The sequence below is a fragment of the Pseudonaja textilis genome, chromosome 2 (assembly GCF_049901715.1).
Source record: "Pseudonaja textilis isolate UNSWEBS1 chromosome 2, rPseTex1.2, whole genome shotgun sequence".
Lineage (NCBI taxonomy): Eukaryota > Metazoa > Chordata > Lepidosauria > Squamata > Elapidae > Pseudonaja > Pseudonaja textilis.
Genome location: NC_141991.1, coordinates 13,131,384 through 13,145,053, shown reverse-complemented (window position 1 = coordinate 13,145,053; position 13,670 = coordinate 13,131,384). Strand labels below are relative to the sequence as shown.

General features: G+C 43.5%; 1 protein-coding gene across 1 annotated transcript in view; it reads left to right on the top strand.

Annotated features, from left to right (window-relative positions):
* Nucleotides 1-13,670, top strand: part of LOC113451610 (alpha-2-macroglobulin-like) — an 83,413-nt gene that overhangs the window by 48,748 nt on the left and 20,995 nt on the right. The window contains exons 17-24 of the mRNA XM_026722989.2: nt 1,490-1,580; nt 5,066-5,213; nt 5,901-6,129; nt 6,873-6,999; nt 7,670-7,791; nt 9,848-9,899; nt 11,321-11,404; nt 12,336-12,512. Coding sequence (XP_026578774.2) covers nt 1,490-1,580; nt 5,066-5,213; nt 5,901-6,129; nt 6,873-6,999; nt 7,670-7,791; nt 9,848-9,899; nt 11,321-11,404; nt 12,336-12,512 — 1,030 coding nt within the window. The remainder of the gene's footprint in view (nt 1-1,489; nt 1,581-5,065; nt 5,214-5,900; nt 6,130-6,872; nt 7,000-7,669; nt 7,792-9,847; nt 9,900-11,320; nt 11,405-12,335; nt 12,513-13,670) is intronic.

Here is a 13,670-nt window from a genome sequence, read left to right as displayed (position 1 = left end):
GAAGGAGAAACTTCATAAGATTAGATTTACACGTCTTAATGCCTTTTTGGCAATGCTGTTACAGTGAGCTCTGGAGCTTAGGTCATTTGATATGAGAACTCCAAGGTCCTTGACAGAGTGAGGATCATCAACAAGGTCATATCTGCCTAGTTTGTATTTGGTGTACTGATTTTTTTTACCAATGTGTAGGACAGAGCATTTGTTGGTCGAGATTTGGAGTGACACTTCATTTAATCCAATAAGTTGTATTAGTAGACTTCCGCCACACTAGATAATTCACTTGCTTTGGATAATTTCTTGCCAATGGTAACAGGATTATTTTTAGAGAAGAAACAGTAATCTGTGTATCCTCTGGATATGGATGATGTCCCACCAGATTTATTTCAGGCAAGCTATTGCACAGTAAGTGTAATGCTGCTATATTTAATAAGGAACTTGGCCTGAAAATAAGTCAGTATAAAGACATTCTCTAAATGAAAAATTCCCATCCTTTTCCTGCCCCCAATGGAGCCACAGCCTTTCTCAAATGTCTGTCTTGAGGAGTCTGGGAGTCTGCCTCATTGATATGATATGAAAAAGACACAAATCACTCCACCTAGGGCTTGGATTCAAAAAGGGCGGAAAAACCTTCCCAATAGCCCCTGTGATATGATAATAAAAAAAGTTCTGCAAACCTTCTTCTCGTGGATTTTCTTAAATTAACATCTGAGGTTGCATGGTAGTGATGAGAACAAAAAACACTAATCCTCATCTAAAATAAGAATTCAATTCTCAAATAACATTTAGGAACTAGAATACCAATTGATACTATTGGTGTTAAATGGAGCAGGGTTTGATATAGCATGCCCTATTTTTACTATTTGTTGCTTGTTTGACAGGAATGCAGTAATCCACTTATGGAGGGATCCGGAAATGCCCTAAGAGTTTAATTTTAACAGTAGTTTGTCGTGTACCACTGAATCAAAGGCTTTTCAGAAGTCTATGTAAATTGCATCTATAGCTTTACCCTGGTCAAGTAGATATGTTTTTGCAATATAGTTGTAGATTGCAGGACAATTTTTTCCTGAAACCAAATTGTTGTTTTTTTTTAAGAGTAGGTTGTTTGACTCTAAGTGGAGAATGATGAATTGGTTAATGATTGATTCCATGACTTTGCATATGACACAACAGAGTGAGATTGGTCTGTAGTTTTCAACCAGGCTAGGGTCACCTTTTTTGAAGATAGGGATGATGGTAGCTAAGGACCATAGGTTTGGTAAGGAGCTAGTTCTGAATGATATCTCATATACAGTATAATACTTAGGGTTTCTGCTATGGCAGAGAAGAGCTTGATTTACAGAGGCAAATGATTTCCAGGCAGTTGTTGGAAAAGTCACAAGAAAATTGGAATTTTACCCCTTGCATTCACCTTGGACTTTCAAAAAAAAATTCATTTGTGTCTGTTCATGCTTTCTGAAATGTTTCACTGTGTCTTCATTCCTTTTGACAGGACTTGGGTTTAAAAGTTTTTACTAGCACTAAAATACGCAAGCCAAACATATGTCAGGTCTTTCGCCACTCGTTTTTCAGAAGCCACTACGGTAAGCATTTGATCTATGGAGGGCTGAATTTGTAGGATATGCACTCTGGAAATATTTTTTTAAAATGCTCTTTTGCTCTCACAAAGGGAAACTTTATGTGTGTGTGTATTTCTGCATGTGCTTTTGTCTATGCTGACTAAAGAGCATGAGTTACCTCCTGCTATTCCTCGACTTACAACCACAATTGAGCCCAAAAGTTATGTTGTTAAGTCGTCATAAAGACAAGGATTGCCTGTTTCCCTACCGATCTTGACAAAAATCACAGCTGTTTGCATGGAAAAGATCTTCTGCCAATCAAAAACAAAGGTTTTCCTTTGTATTTCTCAGGGTTTGCAGCAGAAACGGAATTTAGTTTTTCAGCCTCCTGAGGAATGTTTTGGGAGTTTAGGAGCACTCAGTCCAGGGAGTTCTTCAGGGGTGGGATTCTACCAGTTCACACCTATTCTCTAGAACCGGTTGTTAACATTCTAAACAGTTTGGAGAACCAGTTGTTAGAAGAAGTTACTGGCCTAATCCTGTAAGGAAGGCAGGAAGGAAACATTCTGGTGTTGCTTACAGAAACTGCCTCTCCATTAACCCTTATTACATTCTTGGTAGGACTAGACTTCCTGTCTCAGGAACGTCTCTGGAGTTTTTTTTCCTCCTTTGCTGGCACTTTGCTTGTGTGGAGTGACCATTCAAAGTTACAATGGCACTGAAAAAAGTGACTTATCACCATTATTCACACTTACAACTGTTGCAGCATCCCCACAGTCATGAGAGGCCAGGCGAGAAGATGCGTGTCTCAGTGTGAGTGATATTGAGTTGACCACACCCAGCCAATAACATGACCACCAAGCCACATCCAACAACTAAGCTATGCCCACAGAACTGGTTGTTAAAAAATTTGAATCCCATCCCTGGAGTTCTTTCTTTCTGCCTTTCACAATTGCAACTGAGTTTATTGCTTGGGAACCCTCCTCCCCTTTCGATTTTCCTTATGACTCCATTAAACAAGTGAGGTATGGTCGATAAGGTAAAATTGTAGAAAGGTATAATATGTACATTGTTCTGAGCTGCTTCAGTGATAAGCACTTCATCGCTGGAGGCTTTTAAGAAGAGATTGGACTGCCACTTGTCTGAAATGGTATAGGGCCATGATGGCAAACCTATGGCATGGGAGTCAGAGGTGACATGCAGAGCCCTCTCTGTTGGCACACAAGTCGTCACCCCAGCTCAGCTCTGCCATGCATGGGTGTGTGTGCCTCCCACCAGCCAGCTGATCTTCAGATGTCTGCCATGCATGCATGGGGGGGGCGGGGCGCAGGGGCGGGGATGTGCATGTATTACATTTTGGGGATGTGCACGGGGTGGGATTCAAATTTTTAACAACCAGTTCTGTGGGCATGGCTTAGGTGGTGGGCATGGCTTGGTAGTCATGTTATTGATTGGGTGTGGCCAATTCAATATCTCTCACATCGAACATGCATCTCCTCGCCTGGCCTCTCATGTCTGTGGGGATGCTGCAACAGTCCTAAGTGTGAAAAATGGTCACAAGTCACTTTTTTCAGTGCCATTGTAACTTTGAATGGTTACACCACACAAGCAAAGTACCAGCAAAGGAAGGAAAAATAACTCCAGAGAAGTTCCTGACACAGGAAGTCTAGTCCTGCCTAAGAATGTAATATGGGTTAATGGAGAGGCAGTTTCTGTAAGCAACACCAGAATGTTTCCTTCCTGCCTTCCTTACTGGATTAGGCCAGTAATTTCTTCTAACAGCCAGTTCTCTGAACTGCTTAAAATGTTAACAACTGGTTCTAGTGAATAGGTGCGAACTGTTAGAATCCCACCCCTGGATGTGCACGTGTGCATGCATTTTGGGCACTTGGTGCTGAATAGGTTGGCTATCATTGGTGTAAGGTCTACTGCTTGAGCAGGGGGTTGGATTAGAAGACCTCTAAGGTCCCTTCCAGCTCCTATTCTATTTCTGTTTCCATTCTAAATTCTATTCTATTCCTTCCCATCCCATTCCATTCTTTATATAATTTGTATTCCATTGATTCTATTCTATTCTGCCATTCGCTAAATAAATCATTCTATTCTATCCTCTCCTATCCATATCGAAGCATGGAGCATGGAAAGGGTTTTAGGAAGGGTAGTCCTCTTATCTCCTATAATAGGATTCACATAGGAGAGAAATCGTATCAATGCATGGAGTGTGGAAAGATCTTTACTCGTAGTAATAGTCTTAATTCCCACAAGAGGAGCCAGACGGAAGAGAAGTCATATAACAGATAACAGATAATTTAGATGCTTCTCTGGTGCACAATCCAGCTAAAACATGCATGCTGTTTAGGATACCTTTGTATAAATTTAAGAGCATTGCTTCCAAAAACAACAAACAGCTGCCTATGGAGATTCTCAGTCATTCAGGTCATGGTTGTCCCAAAGGTGCTTTTTTCAAGAGGCCACTGCTGGACTTTCTGGTTGTTCTTTGAAGATGTCTCACTTCTCATCCAAGACTCTTCTTCAGCTCTGACTGGAGGGTGGGGAAGGATTTATATTCCTTGCAGACAGCTGGACATTTGCATGTCTTTAGTGGGTTGTTAAGGTCCCCTGGAGGTTTATCTGTGTCATCAGGGTCACCTGAGTGATGCAAATTGGTGTGGAGCCTTCTTGGGACTGTGTTGTAGATTGGAGATAGATGATGTTGTATTCCAATCTACAACCCAGTCCTTTCAACAATTCCAAGAAGGCTCCACACTATTTTGCACCATTCGGGTGACCCTGATGACACAGATAAACCTCCAGGTGACCTTAACAACCTGCTAAAAGAATGCAAATGACCAGCTGTCTGCAAGGAGTATAAATACTTCCCCTCCATTCAGTCAGAGCTGAAGAAGCTTCTTGGATGAGAAGCGAACTGTCTTCAAAGAAAAATCAGAAAATCCAGTTGCCCCTTGAAAAAAAGCACCTTTGGGACAACAAACAGTTGTGTGCCAGATCATGCCAGCATCCTTTGTGGCCCACATTTCTCATATTGGGCAACCAGAGTTGGGGAGCTCGGAAGCAGGAGAGGGGCACGTACCTTTCTCCAGTGACGTTTGGAGGTCATGTTGCTCCAAACCAGAGGTATGGTGATGATGATGATGACGTGCACTGGGGGGGGGGAGGGCTAGAGGTGGTGGCGGGGGCCGGTCCCTCACCATCTCTGGTACTGTGTTTCCCTGAAAATAGGCCCTAATGCATCTTGGAGCCAAAATAGTAGTAGTAGTAGTAGTAGTAGTAGTAGCAGTAGTAGTAACAACAACGATGATGATGATGATGATGATGATGATGATGATGATGATGATGATGATGATGATGATATAAGACTGGGTCTAATTTTTGGGAAAACACGACATGCCTTCAAAGAGATGAGATGAGTTCCTGCAGATCAGGTCTATCAAAGGTCTTTACAAATAAGGTGGAATACATGTAAATTCTCTCATTTTCTTTTCCTCTAGATGTACTATATAGTCCAGGACCGATGAGTTTTTCAGCTCCCCGTGACCGTAGTTATGCTCTTCGTACTTCTATCACCCAAACAATGCCCGTTGAGACTGTCAGAACGCAGTTCCCTGAAACCTGGTTGTGGGATTTGGTGATATTAGAGTAAGTGGTGGTATCAGGCTGCAAAAGAACAGGCCATTCATTGACTAAAAGCTTCTCAGAAAATATTCCCGCATCTGCTGCTTCCCACGTGTTTAAACTATGTCAGCCCAACCTGCAAGTTCTTTGCAGAATGGTGGTGGTGTGATATAAGCCATGCCCTTTTCTTAAGTGTGTTGGGGCAACCTTGGAGATATCAACCAGAAACCCTTAAGACACCCTTAAGGTGCAGATCCTTATGTTGAACTCAGGGAGGTGGAAAAGATTAAAAACTCAAGCAGGTTGCCTTGGCTGTAACATATATAATACCTGTAATCCTCAGCTTACAACAGTTCATTTAGTGACCTGTCAAAGTTACAATGGCACTGAAAAAAAGGGACTTATGACCATTTTTCACACTCATGTCCGTGGTCATGTGCTCAAAATCCAGAGGCTTGGCAACTGACTCTTATTTATGACCATTGCATTGTCCCAGGGATTCGCTTAATGATGGCAGCCAGAATGGTTCAGTGACATGACATTGTGCTTTAAAACCATGTTGCTTAGCGATGGAAATTGGGATCCCATTGCTATTGTTAATTATGGATTATTCTGTCACTGAGTTGCTATGTATTGGCCCTGCATAGGTTTCCTCACTGCAAAGATTTTGGTATCCCTTCTCTTCGCTTGCTGATCTCTTCTGTCTTTCAGAGATTCTAAACCCTTGTCTGTTCCCGTGACCATCCCGGACACCATCACCGAATGGAAAGCTGGAGCTTTCTGTCTTTCAGCAAACACAGGCTTTGGTTTGGCCCAGCCCACTTTTCTGAAGGCCTTCCAGCCGTTCTTCATTGAACTCACCTTGCCATACTCCGTGGTGCGAGGAGAAGCCTTCCCTCTCAAAGCCACCGTCTTCTCCTACCAGACTCGCTGCATCTGGGTAAGGAGTCCTTAACAGTTGTGGGGTTGCAAAGCTGTGGGCGCTCCATCACTGGAGGTTTCTAAGAAGAGATAGGGCAACTACTTATCTGAAATTGTGGACGCTCCATCGCTGGAGGTTTTAAGAAGAAATTGGGCAGCTATTTGTCTAGACCCGGGATGGCGAACCTAGGGCATGTGTGCCACAGGTGGCACGCAGAGCCATTTGTGTGGGCACATGAGCTGCAGGCAAACTTACCTGTACTGTGCATGGGCACACCTTCCAGCTGATTTTCAGCCCGTTTGAGGCCTTTTTCGGCCTCCCTGAGGCTCGAGGGAAGCCTTTGGAGGCCAAAAAAAGGCTTGTTTCAACACTTCCGGGAAATACGTGAAACCTCGCACCCTCTAGGCCAGGGGTGTCCAACCTTTCACCTTCCCTGGGCCACATTAGAAGATGAAAATTTGGTTTGGGCCATGTAAAATCCTCTCTCCATTCAACCAGTCCTTGATGCCCAAAAGATTGGGGGCCATTGCTCCAGAAGTTGTTGATGTCCCAATACTGGAGTTCTTTTAAGAGGAGATTGGACAACCATTTGCCTAAAATTCACCCTTTCTCTGTCTGAAAGTCTTGCGTGTCTCTTTACTTCTTATCTACTGAAGCCCACCTTGTTCTTTCTCTTCTTTTTAGGAATTCCTTCCCTGGAGGTATAGCACTCAAGGGGTATCACATAGCTTTCTCATTGTCATCTTATTCTTTATGGTCAGGTCACAATATCTCTGGCTCCTTCTGCTGACTTTGAGGCGAACCCTGTGGAAAAGGAAGAAGGATCTTACTGCATTTGTGCAAATGGAAGGAAAACGGTGTCTTGGATGGTGACTCCCAAATCACTTGGTATGTAATAAATGTCCATTGCCAGGACAATCAGGCACAGGAGAAAAAAATGGCAAGGAAAAAAGTGAAACTCCCCCTTCACCCCCACAGCAACCAATCACAGTGGAGATTGCCTCATGCAGGAACCAGCACTCTCCAAACAGTCAGCTATAACTGTATGCTCTGGTTCATTGTACAACCCCACTGTTTTCAGCTACTAAATTTAAATACCTTAACAAGAAGAGATCTACAAAGAGACCATATTCAAAAGGCTAGACGTTACCCTATCAGACTCTTTGGTAAATTCCAATCTATGATGGGAAATTAGGTGTAAAATTACTGTAATTTATAGGTCGCCCCTGGGTTCCATTTTGAAAAAATCAGTGTCAGACCGAAATTCATATTTAAGTTGGAACTCGTGCTTACAAATGAAGTGTCTGTTCCTAAAAATGGCGGATGGCACTGTCCTTCCTACAAAGTGACAAAGTGCTTAAAACTCAACAATGCTTTTAGGATCTGCTGAAAACAGCTGTATATTAAAAATACGTAGCTTCAGTGCTTAATCAGCTGCAGAAAGGAGAATACAGCCCACCGTTTTTAATAACCGGGAGACTGTTCAGATCTAGGGATGGCCGGACATCCTTAACTGCTTATATAGCATAGTTGTGACCGGGTGACTTTTTTGTCCTAGGTAAAGTGAATTTCACAGCCAGTGCTGAGGCCCTGAGCTCAGATCAGCTCTGTGGGAATGAAATAGTGGAGGTGCCCACCATACAGCAAAAAGATGTTGTGATCAAAACGCTTTTAGTTGAGGTATGTGGGATGGTTTATTCATGGACCGGATGTGGTGAAGAACATGCCAAAAGTGCACAACAGCAATATTCTTCTTTTAAAATGCATTAAGTCAATTTTTAGCAGGTCTATTCCTGAAAATTGATTTGGGTCACCAGTCCATCTTTCCATTCAATAAGCTCCACTTTCCTAGAGTTATCACTCTCTGTTTCATCCCAACCCCTAACAATAATGAATTTACTTAGTGTTTCTCAATCTTGGCAACTTTAAGATGGGTGAACCTTCCCAGAATTCCTCAGCCACCATGCGGTGTAGCAAGGCTGGCTGGGGAATTCTGGGAGTTGAAGTCTCCACTTTCAGGATTCCAGCAATCACCCTAATTAAATCATGAGCCTTGAGACAAACTTCAAAAAGCTTCAAAGAATTCATTAGGAGCAACATATTGGCATGATCCGGATGTAGCCAATTCTGAGACACGTAATTCACTGTCACCCTTGACCCTGGTTTTTCCCCACCCTTCTGGGTATATCATAATTCATATTCTCCAACGAAACACGTCCATAGCCAAGAGTTATCAATCATGTTCTCCAATTGGAGTTTTGCGCAGCAGAAACTCCAGTGGGTTAGTATAATCTTTGCAAGGTATGCATGGAATGCACTTTTGCTTCCAAACTGCTGCACTGTTTTTTCAAACTTCTTTCTCCCCCCCCCACCCCTTTTCTGTTGGCAACTATAAAACGGGCATAGAAAATGTTTTGAGTTGACACCCACAATGTAAAGTTGAGAAACACTAGTCTACAGAATAAAAAATCAAATCAATAGCACCTCTAGCCTGCCAGTCCCTAGATCAGGGGTGTCAAACTTGCAGCATCACAGCGGCATCATGTGACTCGTTGGGACTTTTTTCCCCCTTCGCTAAACTGGGCAGAGGTGGGGCTAGCATGTGAAGCACCCGGGCCATGGGCCACGAGTTTGACACCCCTGCCCTAGATTGTTACATAACTTACCCAGATTTCATCAGCTGTGATTCCTTCATTGCTTAGCTCTCAGTCCATGGAAAGAGATGGAAATAAAGAAGAAACACTGAAAACAACATGAAGCTATTCCCTCTCTTTTTAATAACTTAATCTATAGCAATTGCACTTAGACATATACTGCTTCTTCGTGCCTTAAAGCCATCTTTAAGCAGTTTACAATGTCTGCCTATTTCCCCAGGCTGAAGTTTTACCCAGAGGTTGGTAAAATGAGAATGTGTGTGTGTGTGTGTGTGTGTGTGTGTGTGTGTGTGTGTGTGTGTTATATATATATATATATATATATATATATATATATATATATATATATATATATATATATATATATATGTGGATCTTTGGTTGTTCGGGTTTTCTCCGCGTAAGATTCAAGTATCTAGGCAACGCTTTCGATGAAGTCTCATTCATCATCTTCAGGCTTCTGTCTCCGGCTCTGTGCTTCTCAGAGTAATGTGAGATTGCAGCTGCTTCCTCCTTTTAACTGCCAGTGGGGGTGGGACTTGATTGGGTGGGGGCTTGGCTGTGTTCTGATTGGGTGGGGGGGTGTTCTCATTGGTAGGGAGTTTGGCTGTGTTCTGATTGGTTGGGGGGTTAGCCGTGTTCTGATTGGTTGGAGGCGTGTTCTGTTCAGGTGGGGGCTTGGTTGTGCTCAGGTTAGTCTTAGTTGCTGGGGGATTTGAGCTGGTGAGTTGTGATCTTGCTGTTTGGCAATATATATAGACTGACAGGAGGCATTTGGTAGTCAAGTCAGATACTCCTTTAATTATTTTTGGGTCTGTGCTCCATTCACTATAAGAGAAGTTCAAGAAATATTATCTGTATTTGCTTAGAAGGTCCTCCTGTGTTCCTGATACGGAGAAATCACAGTCATTGGCAAACTACCATAATTGATTATTAGGTTGTCTAAATTCTAATTTCTCTTCACCTCCCTTTGTTGTCCTTTGCATGTATTTCTGCAGCTTTTTTTTTTTGGATTTTTTTAGAGTTTCTAGTACTCATGCCTAACTTTCCCTTTTTTCTCCTTTTCTGTCTGTCTGGTGAAGCCTGAAGGGATCGAGAAAGAGGTGGTCTTCAACTCTCTTCTCTGTTCACACGGTATGGCTGCTTCTTCATGGTGCTTCTTCTGCATCACAGCATTAAATGGATGAGGATGATTTGCTTTAGAGCCCCCTTTAGCCCCCTTTCTGGTAACGTGGAGGAATTTTAACGTTTCTTTAAGCAAGATGTAAACCTTACAAATAGTTAATATTTGTTAAATACTTAACAGTTAAATGCTTAAAGAAACTTGCTTTCCTAGCTAGAATCTAAAAAGTGAGAAAAATTAACTGGCAAAACAATTTGCCTTCAGTGCTCCATCACTGGAGGTTTTTTAAGAAAAGCTCAGACAGCCATTTCTCCAGAATGGCATAGGGCAGTGGTGGCTAACCTTTTTGGGCTCCTGTACCAAAAATTATGTGCGTGCTTGCACACTCACGCTTGCATGCCAGCACCTAGAAGGTAATGCAAGTCCCCCCCACACCCGCTAGACATGCACGTGCAATCCACCCGCCCACCTCCTGCTGCCCCCTTACCTGCACTGCTCTTCACAGCTGATTTTTGGCCAGTTTGAGGTATTTTTCAGCCTCCCAAAGGCTTGAGGAAGGCTTCTGCAAGCTTTGCAGGCCGAAAACTAGCCCCATTTCGTCACTTCCTGTATTTTCAGAAAAACAGGAAGTGATGAAACGGGGCTAATTTTTGGCCTGCAAAGCCTGCAGAAGCCTTCCTCAAGCCTTTGGGAGGCGAAAAAAGGCCTCAAACTGGCCAAAACTCAGCTGTGAGGCACGCACGTGTGCAGTGAGGTAACTTTGCCTGCAGCTCACATGCCGGCACAAATGGCTCTGTGTACCACCTGTGGCATGCGTACCATAGGTTTACCATCATGACCATAGGGTCTCCTGCTTGAACAGGAAGTTGAACTTGAACAGGAGTCCCCAACCATGTCCCATTTGGAATTGGGCTGCAGAAGCGGCAGCCAAACGTGTGCGTGTGCACAGCTCCATTTGTGTGAGCTGTGGGCACAGATGCCCACTGCTTGTGGAAATGGATTTGTGCATGTGCACACTCACTCACTGCTCACACGGAATCATCCTCCCTCCTCCCCCCCTCCCCCAAATCCTCCAAACCAGAAAGATTGGGGAACAGTGGATTTGGAAAACTTCCACGGTCCCTTCCAATTCTGTTATTCTGCATTCTAAGGAATTTGCTATGGGATGGGGAAGCATTTGTAGAACACACCCAAAATTTGATGTATTTGACAGCAGGAGGAAACATTTAAGATTAAAATCAAAGGACATAGTAATGGAAAATCCACTTTTAAATTAGGGGGTTTAGAGGGTTTGAGATTTTTTTTTTTAGACCCTGGAGTATCTTAAGTGTAACATCATTGTAGGATTTGATCTCCTTTTGTTCTGGATACTCCAACTGAGATTAAAACCCTGTAGGGCAGCTGGCACCATCTAAGTTCTGTTTTCTTCCAGGAGATGTACAGTCAGCACCTCTTTCTTTGAAGGTGCCAGAAAATGTCGTGGAAGGCTCTGCCAGGGCAACTTTTTGTGTGCTTGGTAAGTAATAGGAACCTTCCTCCTAGCTCTTCAAACCCCCTTCCCTTCATTTTTTCCTCTAGTCTACTTTTTGTGTTCCAGAAGTTGTCCTTCTACCTCTTCTTCCTCACCTGCCTTATTAAATCATAAAATCAAAAAGTGATTTTAGAGATCCTTTATTGCAACTCAGTGCAGGTTGCCGTTCAGCATTTCTGACAGTGTCCGTCTGAAAACCTTCCCCGCGGAAGGAGAACTTGCCACTTCATATGGCAGCCTGTTCCGCTAGCTAGTAGCTGATAAAGCAAGGAAGTTCTCCTGAAGTCAAAGCGGAACCTTCTTTGTAGTTTTACCAATGGGATGGTTTGCCTCCTGAGATGGTGGGTGCTTCATCACTGGGGATTTTTAAGACGAGATTGGACAGCCACCTGTCTGAAATGGTATAGGGTCTCCTGCTTGAGCAGGGGGTTGGACTAGGAGACCTCCAAGGTTCCTTCCAACTCTTCTGTTATTCTACAGAGGGAAACATTGCTGATTAAAAAGACAGAGGTTATCATACTCTGCTTCTTTGGCCACTGTTGGACAAATTGCTGACTGGATAGTTCTTGGCTTGATCCCCTTAGAACCATTCTATCTGGAAGTCTCCATTTTGGTAATTTAGAGGTGAGCAACACAAGCTCACACAAGGTCAGGCTTAGATGTCTTTTCCCAACTCTCCACAAGCAATGTCAGCGGTGTCATTTAAACTGTTTCTGCCTTGGGAATGGCCAGAAACAACACACAGAGGCATCCTCCTAAATGTCTATTCTCCTACCGCTTTACACTGTCATTTTCTTCCAGAATTATCCTGTCTCTTCTTTAGAGGTTCTGGACTTGAGCTTCCCAATCTGCAACACACCCATTCCAAAATCTTCTAATGGCCCCTATTTTCCATCCACCTCTTTCTCTATTGCAGGAGACATTCTAGGGGGAGCGATAAAGAACATCCATCAGCTTCTCAAGATGCCCTATGGCTGTGGGGAGCAGAATATGGCTCTCTTTGCCCCCAATATCTACATCCTGAACTATCTCAATAAGACTGGACAACTGACAGAGGAGATCAAATCCAAGGCCATCGGATATTTAGTGGCAGGTGAGAAGCATCCCAGGGCAGCTTCACATGAATTTTCCCCTCTTTGTTTTATTAGTGATGTTAGGAACTTTCAAAGACTTGATCTACAGATTGGCCACTGGTATTGATTAAGGAAGGGGCGCAGTGGCCTTGTAGTTAAGCCCAGTGGTGGTATTCTACCGGTTCGTCCCGGTTCACACGGACCGGTAGTAAAAAATGCTACTGTTCGGTTGAACCAGTAGTAAAAAAACAGCTACCAGTTTCTCTCCCAACGATCAGCTGTGCCGACGATCAGCTGTGCCGGGATCCCCCTCACTGCTTCACCCAGGAGGCTTCCCTAAGGCCCAGGAGGCAAAAAAAAAAACAGAGCGCAGGGGGCGGGGTTGCTGCAAAAAAAAGAAGCCACGCCCACTCAGCCACATGGCCATGCCCACCTAGCCACTCCCACCTAGCTATGCCCACAAAACCGGTAGTAAAAATATTTGCACCCCATCTCTGGTTAAGCCTCTGGGATTGGAAGACTGGTAATTTGAGACCCAAGTACGTGTATGTGATGGGATGAGCTCCCATTTCTACTCCAGATCCTGCTGACTTATCAATTTGAAAGCATGCAACTGTGAGTAGATAAATAGGCAGCACTTCAGTGGGAAGGTAACAGCATTTGGTGCACCTCAGCATACAGCCATGCTGGTCACATGACCATGGAAGTATCTTCAGACAATGAGGGTTTAACATCCCAACTGATGATCCCAACCAAAGTAAGCACACTCCAGACCTGCCAATGTCTCTGTGCAAAACTTTATTGAGTACATCATTTTGGCACCATTGAAGGCAAAACCAGCTCTATCTAGTTCCTGCACAAACCCACATAGTTCAATATGAAATTCCCCCTCCCCCATATCTGTGCAGGTCACATTGTCTAATTGAGTGTTTTTGTATTGTAATGAGAAAGAGTCTTTGCGTTTGGCTAACACCTGCAGGTGAGTCCTTGAGTCTCATGCCTCTCCTATTTGAAGTCTGGAGTCTGCATTTTTTCTCACCCATCCTTCTTGCTTGTTTGTTGGCAAGTCAAGAAGCAATAATGGTTGCAACAGCATAATAACAATAGCAATAGCACTTAGACTTATATATCGCTTCACAGTGTTTTGCAGCCCTCTCTAAGCAGTCTACAGAGTCATC